The 20,187-nt window shown below is 36.2% G+C and overlaps 2 protein-coding genes across 4 annotated transcripts; both read left to right on the forward strand.

The window, feature by feature from the left end:
• The first annotated feature begins 414 nt into the window (after nt 1-414).
• Nucleotides 415-11,566, forward strand: LOC121989387 (SCAR-like protein 2). 2 transcript variants are annotated; one of them, XM_042543407.1, is made up of 11 exons: nt 415-868; nt 1,720-1,883; nt 3,028-3,151; nt 3,244-3,376; nt 5,020-5,087; nt 5,191-7,894; nt 8,023-8,124; nt 10,049-10,165; nt 10,245-10,287; nt 10,646-10,907; nt 11,205-11,566. In XM_042543407.1, the coding sequence occupies exons 1-9, from the start codon at nt 711-713 to the stop codon at nt 10,284-10,286; spliced, it is 3,612 nt and encodes a 1,203-aa protein (XP_042399341.1). In that variant the 5' UTR covers nt 415-710; the 3' UTR covers nt 10,287; nt 10,646-10,907; nt 11,205-11,566. The 2 variants fall into 2 exon arrangements, with proteins under 2 accessions (XP_042399341.1, XP_042399342.1); XM_042543408.1 differs by having other exon boundaries at nt 1,731-1,883.
• A 4,235-nt stretch (nt 11,567-15,801) lies between these two features.
• On the forward strand, nt 15,802-19,544 carry LOC121989388 (14-3-3-like protein B). Of its 2 annotated transcripts, none has more exons than XM_042543409.1 (7): nt 15,802-16,002; nt 16,107-16,413; nt 16,491-16,578; nt 17,297-17,406; nt 17,490-17,638; nt 19,128-19,168; nt 19,293-19,544. In XM_042543409.1, the coding sequence occupies exons 1-7, from the start codon at nt 15,930-15,932 to the stop codon at nt 19,293-19,295; spliced, it is 771 nt and encodes a 256-aa protein (XP_042399343.1). In that variant the 5' UTR covers nt 15,802-15,929; the 3' UTR covers nt 19,296-19,544. The 2 variants fall into 2 exon arrangements, with proteins under 2 accessions (XP_042399343.1, XP_042399344.1); XM_042543410.1 differs by having other exon boundaries at nt 19,131-19,168.
• The last annotated feature ends 643 nt before the right edge of the window (nt 19,545-20,187 follow it).

The raw sequence follows: 20,187 nt of genomic DNA on the forward strand, positions 1-20,187 counted from the left end.
GTTAGGTTTGCCATGGGGGCCATCAGGATCAGCTTTGTGTGCCTTTTGCTCACCTCAGCTAGTTGACAGTCCTTGTGATTCTTATTCACACACAAAAAAAAAAAATTGTACTTGTCCCTTATGAGAAACCCTTTTTTTTTTAAACTGATGAAGAACTAACTATTCATTTGATGGAATAATAGTTCTGCTGAAATATATACAGCTCTCAATAATGAACGATAAAGGAAGCAACGTTCACATAGTTTTCTCCTCTCCATAGATGATTATGAATACTAAATCGTTTTTAACATTATTTAGTTAATTTTATAGCCAAGAAAGAAGTTTCCTTACCATTTTCTCTGTTTATTTTTTGTTTCTTTTTGGTATTATTTTTTTTAATTAATTAATTTAATTTGTATTATATTCACTAGGCTTAAAAGCTATCTTTTGCTTCCGCTTGTCGTGTGGACACAGAGACAGAGTCTGCTTTTTTTAACCCGAAGCTTGGCGAGTGGCTTGCAGAGACGGCAATCTTAGCGGTGAATGTGTGTCTGTGCGAGAGCGTGCGGAGCGCGACGGTTGAGCCGCCTTCGCCGCGTGCGAGCCTTGTCAATCACCGCCTCCCGGACTTACCTATCTATGCGAGCAAGTCGACTCTGCCGTTGAAGCGCGGAGATCTCGGGCTCGAATCGGTTTTCTGATCTTTGGAGGTGAGGGGAAGGAGTGAGAGAATGCCGCTGGTGCGGTTGGAGGTGAGAAATGAGTACGGGTTGGGAGATCCGGAGCTGTACAAGAAGTCGTTGAGGAAGGAGGATCCCAAGGCGATCTTGGATGGCGTCGCGGTGGCCGGTCTCGTAGGGATCCTGCGGCAGTTGGGCGATCTCGCCGAGTGAGTTCTTTTGATTTTCTCTTGTCTGTGCTACAGTTTGGATTCTTTCTTTCGTCTTGACTTATTCTCCTTTCTATTCCTTGTTTGCGTAGTTTCTTAGGAACTGGATGATGCTTGTTATGCATCCGATGGGAAATTCTATTTCTGGTCCTCACATAATAATGCCGTGCTTATTCTCTTTGAAATCCACTTTTTGATTCGATACGAATGAAAATTCCCTTTATGTTCAATTTGGTTGTAGTTAATTTAAACTTTATTTCCATTGATGGAGCTGACTGAAGTGACAGGGGGGATCAAATGGTACTCTATTACTAATTTAATAGTGAATACCACGGAGGTTTGTTTGATAAGCTCGCTGAAGGTGGATAAGTTTTGCGGACCATATATTGGATGGGTTGAAGAGGGTAGGTGGGAAACTTGTCTACCACCAGTTGGTTAGGGATGATTTCAAAAGATAAAATTGCTAGTTCTATCTGTAGGTTCCATTACAGAGAGCTATCATGATCCATGATTTTACTATATTTACAATTAGCAGTCAAGGACCTCGAAGAGAGGCAAAGTTAAGTTGATCCCAAGAATTCTGAAAGTTCTATTGCTCTATAAACAAGTGACTATTGAAAAAATGCTATTATATATTACATTGATTTATTATTGTGATTCAGTGGATAGTTGCATTTACCACCTTTAAATACGAGGTTTTTTTTATCACACATGTTCTATCTATATCCCTCAGTTACCTTTTGTATGCCCGCACAGTGAGTTTTATATAATCCATGCTTATTGAGTCCCTGCATACTTGCTAATTGTCCGGTCAATTACACTGTACTGAGGTAAATTTGTCAATATCAAAGATTTGCTGCAGATGTTTTCCATGACTTGCATGAGCAAATAACAGCTACATCTGGAAGAAGCCGTAAAATTATGGCACAAGTAAGGAACATTGAATCGGCAATTCCATCTGTTGAGAAGGCCTTTAAAGAACAAACAAGTCATATCCACTTTGCATATATTGCAGGTATCAGTCTATTGCTTCTTCCAAGCTTATTTGCAAAAAAAAAAAAAAGTACTCTAGTTTAAAGGGAAACTCTTTGGTCAAATATACTAGATGCTTCACTTTTGGTATTTATATTTTTGGCTTGAATATTGTTGTATAATATGGCAAGGTTCAAAATCTCTGAGCCAAGTTGAAGTTTCGGTCTTTGACTGGAGTATTGGTATCATGACGATGTTTCGATGTATGGTGTTGGTGGCGAATTGGAAATGAAAGAAGGAAGGAAATTAAAAACATAATACAACGATATAATTAACTTTGAACTTTATATTCCATTTGGAATGATACAATTTTGATATTATATTATATTAACACAAATTACAACAACAAAATAATAATATTATCTAAATTTATCTTAACCTTTGTTATAGCATACCAAGGGGTGTCAATTGTTGGTGTGACATGATATTCATTGACATTATTGACACAGCGACATATCAATTTTTGGTAGCTTATGGTATCATTTATTTCAATTTTGTCGCTGGTCACATAACTAGATTTCAAATCATGACAATAGGTTACGCCTCAAATTCCTTAAGCTATTATGGTATGCCCATCAATGTTTTATTTCTTTGATACAAGAGTTACACAGATTTCTCCAATTATACTCCTGATAATTATGGCTATCGTAGTGAAATTAGTCTATCCTCTCCTATGGATGTAGGCTCTAAGATGAACCATTAATGCTGATTTCTCTGTGTTGCACAATCTTATCTGCTCTGTCGTTGCCTAACAAATAATATAGCCAGAAAGAATGATTTGATTCTAGTGCTTATTCTCTATTTGGTTGCATTTAGCTGCTGACTATGATCATAGAATCTCATCATAGATATTGTTTGATTGAGATATTTGATCATTACAAAGGATTCCAATATTAACGATGAAATGAAGATATTTTGCTAGAAAGTTCCCATCATCTGTATTTGTCCCAACTATTTAGGGTTGGGAACAAGAATCCTCTCTCTCTACTGAGTTCTATCCAAGGCTATAATGCTACTATCATAGAATTAATTTTAGGAATAAAAATTTCTTTTCGCGTGTTCAACTATAAATCTTATGACAGAATATGGCTATGCATGTTTGACTCCTGAAGTCATTTCCTTTCCAGGTTCTGACTGGCATACTCGGATTCCACATGGACAAAACCTCCTACTTTCCAGTGAACTTCCTCGCTTTATGATGGATTGTTATGAAGAATGCCGTGATCCACCTCGTTTATTCCTCCTTGACAAGTAAGCTATTTGATGATGATTCATGATTGATCTTCTATTTCCTTTTGTTGTCTCCTCATGTATATATGTTCAAAATCCTTCCTCCATTTCAGATTTGATCATTGTGGTACTGGAGCTTGTCTAAAAAGATATTCAGATCCATCCTATTTCAAGAGGGTGTGGGCTGCATCGCATATTGAAGGAGCTAAAAATGATAGAAAAGAAAAGAAAGTTGAAAAATTCAAGGTCATGTTCATTTTAGAATCTATTTTATACCTTCTGTAGGCAACTAACTGGTTAAATAACCTGAGGCAACATTAGGAGAGAAAAACATTTCTATGCAGAATTTAGTCGACTTCTAAATACATTGTCATCATCATTATTTAATTGTATTTGGTTTAGACAATTTTAACACTGATTGCATAGCTCTAACACAAGCCTCAACCTAATTATATTATTTTAAATACAGTGTCATCAAGTTGTGTTTGTCCGTTCGCCCTAGCTATTTGTAGTCAGTTGCATAATGGGGTCCGTAAGAGTTCATGTGGCATGCCACATGGCAGCTTGTATGGATGCCCACATGGAAGCCATGTGGTTGATTGACGGCTACCATGTATATCCATCAAAGCTTCTCAAAGAAGGCTAGACAAATTAATCTTCATGGGCGTTGTCAATGCATGGCCAATGTCCTTGCCTTGACTTTAAAAAGGAGTTCAATATGCCAAATTTTGGGTGTTGATCAAAATCAAAATTTGATTTTGTTTATGCATTTCACTCTTAATTTCCGAATCTAATAGATAAACCTCATTACTGGTGACTTTTGGTGATGCCTCTCCATCTCCATATAAAAAACTCCAACTCAATTCAAATTCATGTAATTGCTTTCCTCTTGAGTTTACTTCTCCAATCTTCTTCTCTAAAGTATTCCTAGGTGTTGGAAATTGGGTTCTGGAATTAGATTATTCTTATTCCAAGAAAGGCAATATTATCTGTAGAGTCCAACTATGCTCACGTCTAAGTTTGATGGCATTGATGATAAATAGTTAAAGAGAGAATGCTACTTTGTCGCAACCAGACATCTTGTTTGATGGCATTGTCGTGTCACCATAATGTATTTGGGATGACTACCTGAAGAGTTGCCTTGACCATTCGAAGGGGTGGATCGACTAACTGAGTCATGCTTCACATTACTGACCCTTCATCCTGCTACTCTGAGCTACCATTGAGTTGACAAACTCACCACTTATTGGAGATAAAGCTACACCGACTATAACATAAGTTACATTTAACATTTTTATCTAACAACATTGGAGGATGGAAGAGTTATCAATACGAGGATGGCAGCATGGTAATAACAAAATGGTAGAGCTAAATATGATGGTGTCAACAATGGAGAAGTGAGGAAGTAAATTAGGGGTTACGATAATGTAGTGTAGACAAAGAAAAATGTGATAGTGTAGAGAGGAAAGTATGAATAATAGGGTTTATAACGAGAGGGGATGAACAAAAATTAGGGTTTATAGTGGCAGGAGAGAGAATATGCTATTGGCATTAACTTGCAACCTCCCTATTGGGGACTGGGGGAAAAATGATACACTGGGAGTGGAATGCGCTCAGGTATCAAGTTCAGTAGGATGAAATACTGTGTGCCATTAATAGACAACTATTGCATGATATATATTGAATTCAACATACTATTGTATATCTAAAACATGCAATGTGAGAGTAAAATCATAACAAATATAACTAAAAACTTCAATCATTCTATAAATAATAACAATCCAATATCATTTGTAATGTGTGGCATGTATGTGTGACTTAACTAAGCTTTTCAAGCATTTGATTTCAAAAGAGTAGCAAACTAAAGTTGATTTGTTATATGCTAACAGAGGAAAGGGTCAAGATTTAGGGATGCAGAAATTCAACAGGCAATTTACTTAGCACGCTGTCCCAGCAGGTATTTTGCAGGTTATTGTTTGAAGTATTAAGCTATTTAGCATTACCAAAAAAATTTCTGGTTTCCTTTACCTTGGACTAATTTGATCATTATGAACTCTTAGTGAAAATAGGAAATCTGACAGAGTTGAAAGATTTGCATCCCTAAGCACTGATGGCTATAGCATTTCCCTTGAGAATGAAAATATTTCTTCACTCGAATTGAGATTAAACACTGAAATTTCAAGTAGATCTACCTCTTTTGGTTCAAAGACAAAGGAAAGCTTTGTTGAGGAAACCTCATATGCAGACCCTCTAGTGATGCCCGATGAGCTAGACTATAGTGGACTGTCTAATCCTAATTTACATGGCACTGGCAGTGGTCTTACTGTTTCTCCTCTACAAGATGAACCAGCTACAGAGAATTTTGATGATGTCTCTCAACATAATTCACTGCAAGAGCAAAGTATGCCAAGATCTTCTGTCACATGGGAGGAAAAAACTGAAATAGTTAAGCCTACAAGTCCAGCATCATATAACGACATACTTGTTGACAGAGTTCAAATGGTGCAAGATGGCATTATAGTTGAAGATTCAGATTCTCTCCAATTAAATCCTGAATTAGTCGATGCTGAACATGCAAAACTCGAAGCATTGATTCATGAAGACATCTTATTTCATGCTATCAAAACTCCAGAACAATTGTCTAATGTCAACCATTTTGATGAAGTCACCAGTGAGACAGACAACTACGTGGATGCACCAAACACATTGGATTCTGAGACAGAGACAGAAGCTGAGTATCGCACTAAAATAGAAGTGCAGTCATTAGCTAACACCAATCCATTAGCAGTGGAATCTGAAACAACGGAAAATCAAATTATATCTGTACAAAGTCCAGATGTCAGTGATGCTGAAGCTCCTGCTTCATCAGATAGTGCCCCGATTCAAAATGTGACTGAAAACTTTTCACATTTGAGCTCTTCAAATTGTCTGGAATCTGTGCAGCAACCTTATGCCACAGAGTTCATGCAAAACCAAGACCATATTATCCCTAATTATGTAACTGATATTTCGGACCGTCCCGAGGGGACAGAAATTAAGGATCATCATGAGTGCATTGATGGTGGTCTTTCTTCGAAATCAGGTGCTTCATGTGGACCAACAGTGAGATTAGATGAAGCCACATCTGAGCCATCTACATTGGTACGTTCTGTTCCTACTGATGTATCTTCTATGCCTTCTGTTCAGCTTTGGACAAATGGTAACCTATTTGGAGTTGAGCCATCAAAACCGCCAGACCTTGGGGCTGTGAATAAAGAAAATGAGAATTGCTTATCTAATTCTAGAGGTTCTGCAACTGGTTTTTCGAGTTCCACTGTTAAGTCTCAGATGTCTGTTACCCAACCAGGTGCAAAATCAGATGGAATGTCCTCTGTAAATGATACATCATCAGTAGATTTCATCTCGGAAATGGAAGTGGGTTCTGAATGCACAAATTTGGCTTCCTGCATTCCACAAAACTCAGCTGAGGGTCAATTGTCAGCACGAAGAAATAATTATGTTCAAATGTCCAAAGATGTGGATATCAAACAGTTCTTGCATATATCTGTTCAACCTTCCTTACCAAGTAAGGTGCAAAATAATCTTCAAGATAGTTATAGTAGTAATGATGGTTTCTTAAATAAACTTGGAACCACAAGAACGAGTGACATTAATGGAGCACCTATAAGAGATAGTTATTGTGTTGGGTCAAATACAGGGCCTAGCCAGAGCACAATGGCAGTCTCCTCCAGTTTTTCTGAGCTTGCACAGAGGTTTCTTTCAAATACTATCCAAAGAAAAGTATTATCTTCCACAAATTCAGGACATACAAGCACTGAAATAAAGAAAACCGAGGGAAATTCCTGTCTGAATAATAATAACCAGGAAGAACCAAATATTGTTGCATCTCAAACATCATACAAACAAATTGTCAATGAAAAGGTTACTCTCATATCAGAAATGGAGCCAGTCTCTTTAACTCAGCACTATGCTGAGCAAAGTTCTCCACCCCTTGAATATATGAAAATACCTTTCCATCCTATGAATGGCTTGGAAAATTCTAGATTGAAGCTGGATTTTTCTAGTGGTAGTCTCTATGAAAATAATGAAGATTTCATCTTTCCATCATTTCAATTGCTGCAAGGCCCCGTTGATACTTTGCCAGAAATTTGCTCTGAATCAGATGACGACACGTTCTGCAGATCTTGTCCATATTCTTCTGAGGATCTTCTCAGTCCTTGCTCATATTCAAACTCTGAGCAGTGGGATCAAGATGAAAGAAGTGAATACTTTGATCATGAATTCAATGATATTTCACAAAGGTGTCAATCCTCAACTACATCCATATCGAGGCCTGTGGGTTCTGAACAAATGAACCATGCCAATATGCACATACCAGGAGAGGAAAACTTTGATGTTATTGCTGACAATAGCAAACTACCTTTCCATTTAGGATCCATGATGGAGCTTCCTGGGCTTGATTCTGTTGTACCTTTAAGAAAACAAGGTGTACATTATTCGTTGCCAGAAAATCTAGCAAATACAAGAGTACCTAAAGATGAGGCACCCCCACCCCTGCCCCCTATTCAGTGGAGGACATCAAAGCCTTCAGTTACTTTTGAAGATTATGATAATTTTAAAAAAAATCTTGATCACTTGGATGGCTTACAAGCTCCAAAATTCTCTCCTTCACAGAAAAAGGAACAAAATTCAGCCATCTCTTCACACATAGTACAAGCTGTTTTAGAACATCCAAAGGAGAAAGTGATTACATCAGAAACCAGGGTATGCATTGTTCTTTTATCAGTCAATATATAGGATAGAACTAATTGGAATTTTCTTGAGTTATTAGCATAATTTTGTTTCCATTATTAAGAAATAGTAGATTCCTCATTCAGTGAATTGTGTTTCAGCAAAATCAGCAGAAGTTGAATGAACTAAAAGGGTTAACTCAGAGTCCTAGTCATAATGAAGTCGACATGAGGGAAGATTTGCTTCAACAAATCAGAAATAAGGTTGATTTTGAACTTAGAATGAAAATTTTGAAGATTCAATCTTTTTTTATTAATCATACTGCTTGCAGGATTTCCTGTATGATGTTTCATTCTTGCACATCGAGGGAAAAAAACTTATTCATTGTCCCTGCAATGTGCTGCAGTATTATATTCCATCTCAGTTTCAAAATTGAGCATTACTGTTAAACTTAATTATTTCACTTTCCTCTTAAGTAACTTGCACAGTACATTCCAGCAAATATGTAGAGCTTTCATGTCCTAAAACAATAACCGTTCAGAAATTCATAAGAACTCGGCCGATTAAACTCATTTGGTTACCCAAGGTACCTGAGTGATCTCAGAACCACCTGGCAAGGATATGCTATCTTGGTTATTTAGATACTCTTATGTTCCCACTTGACGATGTGAAGTGTTTCCACCTTAATCCATTCCCTTGTTAGATATCCATACCCATGTCTTTGTAAGATAGTATAAATTATGAATGATGATTCATTGTTTTGGATGTTTTAATCATATTCTGGGTAAATATAGTTAATAGCAATCCTTCTTTAGTTTCTTATTCTGTGGATTCACAGGCAAACAAAGATGTCACATGCCTATGCGAGACATGGATTCGGATAATTCACGTTCTTATTATCAATCAGTAGTAATAACATTATCAGCATAACAAAAGATGACTGCACACTGTGGTAGTTTGTCGTTCATTGTGTTTCAACAATGATATCTAGTATACATGTTCCAAGAGAATCACCACATGTATATCTTTAATTTGCATAGGACAGTGTAAAAAAAATCGGTTTATATTACATTTATAGGGAAATCAGAAATGTAGTCCTCTAAATCTCAACCTTGACAACAAAAATCAGTGCATACAAACACAATACTATTCATTCAGTATTTGTAAGAACATGAAGCCCTCTTAATATACTCAGGGTCTATCATCATCTATATCTCAATTCTCATCCACATTTACATTGATCTTGACAAACACAGAATAAATGTTCATTATCTATAGTATCTATAATAATATTTAGTGTCCTTATTTGAAAAACATGATTTATGCATAATTTCTCCTCATTTATATTTGATTCACGTTTTGTTTAATCTTCCAATTGCAATATAATTATACCCAAGTTTGTGCTTTACATAGTCATGCAAGACTTTTGATTGAGTGGTCATTATCCCTTGATGTGTCACATGGAACCAAAGCTGATACATTGAATCAGAGCTAGGTTTTAACTTAGAGTCTGTACTAAGTTGTGGTTCTCTGACACAATTTAATTTCCTTTTGCATGAGATTGGAAAAAAAAAAGCAGGTTCACTTTCTTGGGGTATCAGAAAATATATCATAGTTATAAAAACTGGAACAGACTTCTGATTGGACAGGAAATAATGGGAACCAGATATTTCTCCGGGATTGAATATCAAAAAATATGCAGTAAAATTCCTGTCAGATTGATGGTTTTTGTAAAAATTGAGAAAATAATAGAAGGAATGTGAGAATTGTTTGTTATGTGAAAATGTTTGTGACAATTTTAAATGTTTTTCACTTTCTAAATTTATAATTTATGAATAAAATCAATAAATTAGTGGTTTAATTGGTAGATTGGGCCAATGGAATCGATTGAGTCAATGTCTAAATCTACTTATGGTTCGACCAACTGACACCCATTGGTGTGACCTTCAAACATTTTCAATTCAATTTTTATAACTATGTTATGAACCCATCATTTAAGAAGTTTTTTCCTGGTGATAATGTGACAGAAGTTAATAGCTATAGTCAGGGTATCTACAAAATTAAGATAGCGCTACTCCTACATCTCACAGCTATGTTGCTTGATTAAAAAAATAGTCCGTGCTCCTTAATGGCGTTGATAACTACCTTCACCAAACTGTTTGACCAATTGTTGCTGTTAATCTGCAGAAATTTAATTTGAGACGGACTGCAACATTAATACCACGAGACATTCCACGCCCCACAACCAATGCTGCAAATGGTAATGTTAATACAATTTTGCAAAAGGCAAGTGCCATACGCCAGGTTGGTTTCACTTTTTTTCCTCTGAAACTTCCTTTCCCTACGTTAGTTTGTTTCTGAATAGTTCTTCAATTTCTATCAGGCATTTGTGAGCAGTGATGACGACAACTGGAGTGATGCTTGATGTCAGTAGTTTTCAACCCTTTCCTGGCATTTACTCAAGTTGATGCCGATACATGTTTCAAATATGTTAATATACATAATTAGCCTCATGTTTATGTTTAGCTTTTTAGTTGATGAAGATCTTGCTTAGAATTCTAATGTTAACTCTACTGTTAATTTCTGTAATTATATCTCACAGGTTTTTCTTTGCCTGTTTCTTTATCTTACATGATATTTCTTAAATGATGTGATCATTTGTTTTTTGGTCTAGTTTGTTATCGTTTTTTGCTCTCACTTTGCATCTCATTTAATTGATCAAAAACTTGAGGCAGCACACGTTTGCATACATATATGTACTGTCTCTCCTTTTTGGTGTCTTAGGGCCACAGTCATGGGCACCGTAACTGATCAGCAGCAGCACTGTTCCGTGATGAAAGGTTTGGAAGCTAGTTCCGGACCTATCTTTTTGCCTTCTTTCTCGTATTCTCCTATACAGTGAATGTGTTGTATACTCACAATATACGTCTCCACTGCCAAAGTGATTTGGCAGATTGATTCTTAGTCTTTACCATAGGATTCTCCAGGAACCATGTAGTTGATGACTGCCAACTGCAAAGCGCTTCACAATGGCGATCATTAGCTGGTACGTTTGAAATCATTTGTTCTTTTCACGTTATAAGTCTCCTGATCACTTTTTAGCTCTTTGGGGATTTCTTTTACAAATAGCTCGTCATTTTCAGGTTTGAAATGCATGTTATAGTTGAGAAAACAATACTTTATTGCAGTTGGGTTTAATCATATTATTTCAATATATTGATAATATGATTTAAGTTAAATGTTGTTTGTGCTTTTGATATGTTGTATCGAATATATAGAGATTTAGAACAATACACAGAGCTGGTATAAGTATATTGACTTGATGGGATCAAATTGTGTTTAGCTCAATGGCGGCATAAAATGAGCACTGGAGGTTCAGAGAAACTCAGGATTCACGAAGCATTGAGTGATGGACTTGATGATATGGAACATCGGTTAAGTAGCATGGAACGAGCTCAGGGGAGCTTGGTCCACTCAATAGATTGATGGTCTGGATTGAGGAAGTTGAAGATCTAGAGTTGAAAGTCACGAGAGATTACAAGAGTGCAGGTAATTTTGGGGCTTTTGTATTGTAAATGATGGTTTTAGCTGTGTAAGAGTAGGCTAATTAATGGATTGATTGTGAAGCCTTTGACCAAGAGATTGTATGTCCAAAGCTTTAATTTTTCAATCAATTTAGTCTTGCACTTTTGCATAGGTTTGTGATGGGCATTATGTTTGGAAGATATGTTAAATTTATATTTTTATATATTTTTTTCTATGCAAAGGACCACTGGATTATTATAAATGTCTTCCGTGATTTACTTCTAGAGAATGTGGAGCTGTTCTAAAGGGACTGTAAAGGTAACGACTTCACCTTTGCTTCAATGGTGGATATAAGTCAAATCATTGAGCAATCAACTAGAGGAAGACAATTGATTACAAAGTAGACTAAGTACAAGTGTTGGATGAATGAAATATTTTTGAGCAATAGTTAATTAAATGTAATCTTAGTTGATTGACTAGTTAGTCGACTAATTTTAGAGTCGTTAGCTCATTATGTTTGGTCGTCCAATCCTATAGATAGGTGACCATAATGAAGTCATTGGAGCCTTTATTATGAAGAGTTTTTGGACACTAGATACTTATTTGAGCAACATTTAATTCTCTTACGCTCAGTGCTTAGGGGACTTCAAGGGTTAAGATCGCGGTTGAAGACTTCAACTCAAGTTCTTTGTAATCTCTACTCCTAGTCTTTACATTTCTGTGATCTTTTAAAGTAGAATTTGACTATAAGCATCCTATTGGTCGAGTGTATAAAGGGGTGGTTATATTGAATTTTTAAGGTGATGCCATTAAAATACATCAGATTGCGGAGTACGAGTACAAGTGGAGTCTTTAAATTATGTATATTCTTGCAATTGCATTATTGTTATTTGTGTATGTATTATTTCCTTTGCACACATATATTTGACATGATCAACCAAACACATGAACACACTTAGCTACTAACATTTGTATTGTTTGCCATGTGTGCTAGAATAGACAAATTAGATTTGTCATCTATTCATCCTCCTCTAGATGAGCTTTTGAACTATATTCGTTAGACTTGCTCCGCTGTTCAGCTCAGTGAAAATTCTTAGTTATTTCATCATTTAATCATTTGTTAAAGTCTTAAAGATTCATTATGGGCTAAGTGCTAAGTATGTCACTCAGATTTGACTTCGGTAATAAAAAAAAAATTCAATCATTATCTTTCAGTACTCAATTCACCAAATCTGGTTTTCAATATAGCCAGCGGGGTGAGAATGCTAATGCGGGAGTGTTGTTGACCGTTTGAGAATACCCTTATAACAGCCTAGATTAAATCCTTGTTGTTTTCCTTTATCATATATACGGTATTTAAATCTTTATTTGAGGATAAGAATATATTTACTTGAATAAGTATGAACGATTACGATTACAGTATGAGGACAACTTTCCTATGTTCCCCTCGGATGGGTCTAGTGGTTAACGCATGAAGTGTTCGTCATAATGAGGTCTGGAATTCGAATCTCGGTAAAATCAAAGTAAATATCTCCTTTATGTGCTAGTCACTATTCCAAAGGTTAGTAGCCGTCCGTGATTTACCTTCTCCGTGTTTACTTTGGGACGGGTTGGCAGGAGCGCTGGGGGCGAGCATATTCGTCTTTTTGCCATAATAATTAGGGTTAAACGTGATCCTTTGGGGTGGTGCAATAGTTGAGGTATGGAGTATTGTCATATAAGATTTTGGAGTCAAAACTCGATGCATTCGAGCATATGTCCTTCCCCATGCCTTGGCCACCTGCACTAATGGTTAATAGTCACTCGTGATTTACCTCTTTTGTGTTGGTCTAGGGACGAATTAACGGGGGTGTTGGGACGAGTGAATCACCTTTTGTTACATAATTAGGGTTAAACATGGGGCTGACCTCGTGGGTCGTTGAGTGACAGATTCCACCTTTGCTATCATAATTAGGGTTAAAATATATAACTGTTGAACATTATCCGTGAACAATGGGGCTAATTATTATAGATAATTAACCCTCTCGCCCTGTGTAATGGCTAATTAGGTGTCTAAAGGTTGAATTCTAGTGGTGACGTATTGTAGGAATTTTTCTCTAGTGGAACGACAATCCTAGAACGTTGGTTGTTTGGATGAGTCTCCACGAGTACTTCTTGATTTACCTTGATGGTTGGTAGAAAATTTTTGTTGAGTTAGACCGATCACCTTTATGATTAATTGGTTCGAAAAATTGGATACCTACATTATATTAAAAAAAAAAAATAGCCCTCTGGATTTACCTTATGCATTTGGATTCAAAATTGAGAAAGTACAAGAAATTCATCTTTCCTGTTGGAATCACTAGGATCATTGGCCATGGTGTGAACTATAATTTGCGCTTTTGAATTTATCTTGGCGGTCGATGAAATTTTTTTATAGGGTCGGAGTAGTCACTTCTAGGATTAATTGGATCATAAGACCTAGATTATAAAAAAAATAAAAAAATAGACCCTTCAGAGCTAGATACATGGATTATAAATTTTTTTTTAAAAAAAAACAGTCTCTCTAGGAGTCTCATGGGGCATAGTGCAATGACAAGAAGCAAGTTGATTTCCATGCAATGAGGGTTCAAATCTCACACGGGGCATTTCCTACAGAGTTTAAACTACTAGTGATGCTAGGTGTCATCTCAGGATCCATTTTTGCTTCCCATATTTATGTGATGGTTGATTTGTGGGAAATTTTTATAGGGTTAGACCAGTAACTTTCAAAATTAGTGGGATCATAAAACCTAGATTATCAAAAAAAAATAGCCCTTCCAGAGTTGGATACATGGATTACAAAAATAAAAAATAGTCTTTCTCTGGGAGCCTCATAGGGCACAATGCAATGGAAATAAGTAAGGTGATTCCCATGCAATGGGAGTTCAAATCTCACGATGGACATTTTTTACGGAGTTTGAACCACTAGTGACGCTGGGTGTCATGTTAGGATCCACCTGCGCTTCCCATTTTTACGTGGTAGTTGATATGTGGGATTGGACCAAGTTGTTCACTTCCAAGATTAGTTGGATTGCATGCCAAGATATCTTAATAAATAAAAAAAATAAAATAATTAGTCTCCTCGGACATAATGTAGTAGTAAAAGCATTCAGTATACTCTCAAGTACTCACGATTCATATCTTAATTACGACACACTGTAGAATATTTTTTTCGGAGTTGATTGTTGGATGTAGATCCGCTTGTCCTTTCAAATTTATCTAATGAACTAACTAAGGGGTATGATCATCAACCTAATTAGGGGTAAAGTCATTCATATCCGGAATTTGTTGAGCTTGATGCTAGACACTAGATTACTAAAAAAAATAAAACATTAATTACCATATAAAAAAATTATTGACTCATTCAGAGAATGAAGTTTCTCGGATGCAATTAGTATATGCTGATTAATTTCTTACATTTTCTAATATCACGTAGGATAGAAAAAAAAATATTTTATAGATGAGAATATCAATAATGAAAGATACATATAGCCCATTTTATTTAATGGGATAAAAAAGCATAAACATCACAGTTGGTGACGACCAGTAGTAGAGCATCATCATATATGTCTTTATAATATTTTTAAAATTGTTCTCAGCGTATAGTTGCGTTATCATATAATAGATTTATAAGATTGATTGAATTATGATCGAATTCTAGTAAAGATAAAAAAATTGATGGTTAATTTTGATTTTTTGATTTATCATCCATTTTATTAAATTTAGATAATTATTTTCACTATCTATTTTATTTTTTATTATTTTTTCTCTTTAATATTTATTTGTCATTACTCAATTTATTCTCTTTATTTTTTTCTCTTAAATTATAATATTTTAATAATTAGAGAATGAATTTTATTTTTTAAATTTAATAAATATTATTTTTAAATATAAATTTAAATAATGAATAAGATAATTGATGTAAAGATTTTTTATATAAAATATAAAATTTAAAATAAATTTTATATTTAAGAAAATTGATATTAGGAAAAGTGAACCGTTCTAATTTTGTATTGTTTCCGGATTTCATTTCATTGCTATATTGACAAAGTTTGTTTTTTTATTATTTTAATTTCTAGATCTTCCTTCCGCGTCCTTTTCCGGAGCCACTCGAATAGGATTGCGCATCCGACCAAGCCACAGTTTTCTGCGTCCTCTGGGAATGAATGGCCGCCGGTGCCGTCATAAATAGAGATGTGACCAGTGATGCATTTTCGAGCAACCACATTGCTGTGTTTACTGGCTGGGTTCGCCATGTGACCATCCCATTTTCGGGACCTAATCATTAGTCATGGGTGGACTGAAACTCCTGTTGCAATGCCATGCTGATTCGATCCCGAATCTTGATGCGAAACGTACGGCTGATAGCCGTTTGGTGAAGGTTTTCTTCTCTCGTTATTTTCGCTTCTTCGGTCGTTCGTTTCCGTCTTCCCGTGGAAATTGAAAAAACCTGCATTCCTCGGAAGAGGAAGACCGAAAAACGAAGAGCAGAGGAGATCGATTCGATCCGGCCTCATCTCCCATGGCGTCGCCGAAGGAACGCGAGAGCTTCGTCTACATCGCCAAGCTCGCTGAGCAGGCCGAGCGCTACGACGGTATGCGTCCCCTTCTTGCCCTTCGTGATATCCAAACCCTAGCGCTGTGGCGACGCTAGTAGATCGTGAAATTATGGTTCATCTGGTCGTGTTTTATCGTGCAGAGATGGTGGATTCCATGAACAAAGTGGCAAAGCTTGACGTCGAGCTCACCGTGGAGGAGCGGAACCTTCTGTCGGTGGGATACAAGAACGTGATTGGGGCGCGCCGGGCCTCGTGGAGGATACTTTCCTCGATCGAGCAGAAGGAGGAAGCTAGGGGGAACGAGCAGCACGTGAAGAACATCAAGGAGTATAGGCAGAAGGTGGAGACGGAGCTCTCTGGCATCTGCGGCGACATCATGACTTTGATCGACGAGCATCTCATTCCGTCTTCGACTGCCGCGGAGTCGTCGGTCTTCTACAATAAGATGTGAGTTAGATCTGACATTTTGGATCAACTTGAAGAGGCTTTTGAGGATTAACATCGGTGTCTGGCTGCAAATGTAGGAAGGGAGATTATTATCGCTATCTGGCAGAATTCAAGACTGGAAACGAGAAGAAGGATGTTGCAGACCAGTCCCTAAAAGCTTACGAGGTAGCATTTTTCTCTAGAATGATCTCTCCAATTTTGCTACGATTTTTGTTCGAGATCTGATTCATTTTTTTGTCTTTAAGATTATCAGAGACACTGATATGAACAGGTAAAACTTCAATGTTGGCATTTTTTGTTTTTTTTTAACGTGCATCGGATTGCTTGCTCTCGTTTTAAGCCACCTACCATATTTTTAGTTACCATCCGATCTCATTCTTTGGAGAACAGATGAATTTTAAGGATAACTTTTTGCTTATTTACATTCCTCAAAGGAAATACAATTTGAGATGTTTTTTCCCTTTTCCTTTCTTTCATTTTCTATCCCTCTTTGTGATTCACTTGTATTCTTTATCCTTCCTAACAAATCTGCCCTGGTATCTCTTGTGTTCTAGAATTTGCTTGACGAGATTTTTATTGCCTGTTTGTACTATTTGAAAACTAGTTCCCTTGACTTATTCATAGGGAAAAAATCATTGCACGGAAGATTCCCACCTATTTTCACAATTTTAAGCTTCATAGCCAAGAAATTCACGTTTATTTTCTCTATAGACAATTGGAAATAAGAAATGCTATTGCTTTTCATTGTTGGGTACTGTCTTTGTTATTTGTATTCGTCCTGGAAATTTCCTGGTGAGGTGTTAAATTAGTTTTTCTTTACACTCATTATTTCTGACTATTCCTCCCGTCATGTTTGACATTATTATCTTGAGCTTACTGACAGGCAGCTACGAGCATAGCTGAGACTGAATTGTCTCCTACACATCCAATTCGACTGGGTTTGGCATTAAACTTCTCTGTATTCTATTATGAGATCCTAAACTCGCCAGAAAGGTATTACCTGCTAAGGTTTTATTATTATATCTCTTGCTTTTAATTTGTACCATAGATTTCATGCTATGTGGATCTATATCCAGGGCTTGCCATCTTGCCAAGCAAGCTTTTGATGAAGCAATTTCTGAGTTGGATACATTGAGTGAGGAATCATACAAAGATAGCACATTGATTATGCAGCTTTTGAGGGACAATCTTTCATTGTGGACTTCTGACATCCCTGAGGATGGAGGTAATATTCAGTATATAATCGATGTTTATGCATGAAGGGGAGCCTTGGTGCAACGGTAAAATTGTTGCTTGGTGACCAAAAGGTCACTGGTTTGAATCCTAGAAACAACCTCTTGCAAAACGCAGGGTAAGGCTGCGTAATCTTCCCCGGGACACTACATGGCGGAAGCTTTGTGTACCGGGCTGTCCTTTTAATTGATGTTTATGCATACTTGTTAAATAACGTTGCATTAGCGAATTTATGGCATGATGTGCTATTTCATAGCATATTTGCATGTAAAACTATTCATAAGCTTGAGGCATTAGAGTTATTGCTAGACTAAAATTTTCCATGTAGGCGAGCTTTGTATGATAGGTGATTTCAGTTCAATTTTACTGAAGAAATGGAACTAGGGATAATTCTAGATTTTGATAATCCTTCACTTAATCTTTTTTAGTGTGTTCAAATTTAATAGTGAGGAAGGAATAGTGGTAGGCTGGATATCTACAATTTGGGGTTCCTAGGGATTTTCAGGGTATTTCATATATGCTTGGTTCAATCAAATTTTACATGAGGCCATGACATGGAAGTTTCCTGTTAGAATTATCATTTGGAAGTACTCAATCTTGCAATCAACAATGACCTTAGTGTTGCCTCCGGGGCTACGGTGTAGTGCTTAGACCTCCAAGTGCGGATCCTAAGAATCTGTCAAGATTCAGTTACGGTGAATTGCAAGGAATTTTCACTCCAATGAGTAGCGGGAAAGCGGGTCATTTGGTCAGACCGCCACTAGTGCCTCCCAATTTACCTGATTATTGATGGGAAACTTCTGGGGCAAGGCCGGTCGTCCCTAGGATTAGGATACCTGGTGCCAACTAAAATGATCTTAGTGTTTTTCCTACTCTCGGAACATGTACATAAGTAGTGTTAACTGTGGCAATGAGCTCCGAAGTTCCAACTTCTGGGTTCTATATTTGTTTGCTTAGTGAAATTGATTACAATAATATTATGTATTTTAGATTGCAACTTATTTTAAGAGTGAAAAATAAGTCTGAACAAAACCAAAATAACTCTTGAAATTAAGTTTATTGCTCAATTTGGGTTTGAAAATAGAGAAATTCTCATGTTTGTTTGGTTTGTAATGAGCGATGACATACTACTAAAATGTAGAACTTAAGATTTTATTTTTTGCATTTTTTAAAATTTAATAAAAAAGAAATATAAATTTTATTTTCTGGTTAAACCAATTAAAACCAACCAACTAGCTTGGAAACTCGTTGGTTTTAGTTTGAAAATTTTCAAATTAATTCGGTTTATGTTCAGGTTGATTTGAAATTTCTTTAGTGAATCCTATACCAAGGTGTACCTGCTCCTCATAACACACTATTTAGTGATTTGAATACTGGTTTCTTTGGCCTTATTTGTGTCATTTGCCAAACAATTCTTTCTCCTATACTTGATGAAAAATAATGTTTTTTCTTACTCTGATTGCTGTTTTGATTGGCTACAGCAGAGGATCCTGCAAAGAGTGGAGCTGGTGAAGATGGGCAGGTGTTGTTATATTTATGCTCAACTATTGTTCTCATAATCTTAGTAAATTTTAAATTTCTGAAGCTATATTTTGCCCTGTGCATTATCCTTGAACAATCTAAAGTTTGACAAATGAAAATTGCAGTAAATATTACCAGCTATAGGGCAAGGATCTCCAGGCTAAGTTGGCTGCAGTGACCATTATGGCAAATGTTGTCTGGTTTCCGATTATTTTCAGATACTATTTATCTACTGGAAATCACAGTCACCTTTGAGCTTATCCGTGGAATAGCTTGATACCTACATTGTCATGTTTCTAGCAAGATCTATATGGACATTAGTGTGGCTCTGATTCAAGTGTTCCTTAACTTAGTACTACTAAGTGATTTTTGTGGTCTCGAAAGCATTTCATGTTTTTATTTTAGTTTCCTAAGTGTTTGCTTCTATTTGGTTTTATAATCCTACAATTGGGGAATTGTTAGGGATAAAGATGGTATCATATCATTAGAATATTTTTATTTTTTTGTCTTGAAAATTGAAATACAACATTAGGGATAAGATAGCCATTTTATAGTCTAAAGAGTCATTTCATCTTCTTGAAATTTAGGTCAAGCATTATGACCCATTTTGATCAACAAAGTCTATTGAATAAGTGTCATCTACTTTAGCCCTTGGAACTAGTTGCTAGAAATTATGGCTATGGTAACAGCACAACTTATTGTGCTCTCACTTGTAAGTTGTAAATTACGGGCATTTGTCAAATTCAATCTGTGTACCAGAGGTATGCCTAACAACGTTATATCAGCCCTAATATTGTATTTTACAAAAACCTAACGAAATCAATTTTATGGACTGCATGGTAACCCGAGGTAGTGCCAATCTCCTTTCCTAGCAATGATCGTGTCACGTTCTTCACAAGTTAGACTTCTTGTGTCTGACATTAGCTTGGTTTGTTAGGGCATCCCGGGTATTATAATATCCTAAATAGTATAGAATCCTCCTTTTATATATATATATATATATATATATATATATATATA

Source organism: Zingiber officinale, chromosome 6B, assembly GCF_018446385.1.
Source record: "Zingiber officinale cultivar Zhangliang chromosome 6B, Zo_v1.1, whole genome shotgun sequence".
Lineage (NCBI taxonomy): Eukaryota > Viridiplantae > Streptophyta > Magnoliopsida > Zingiberales > Zingiberaceae > Zingiber > Zingiber officinale.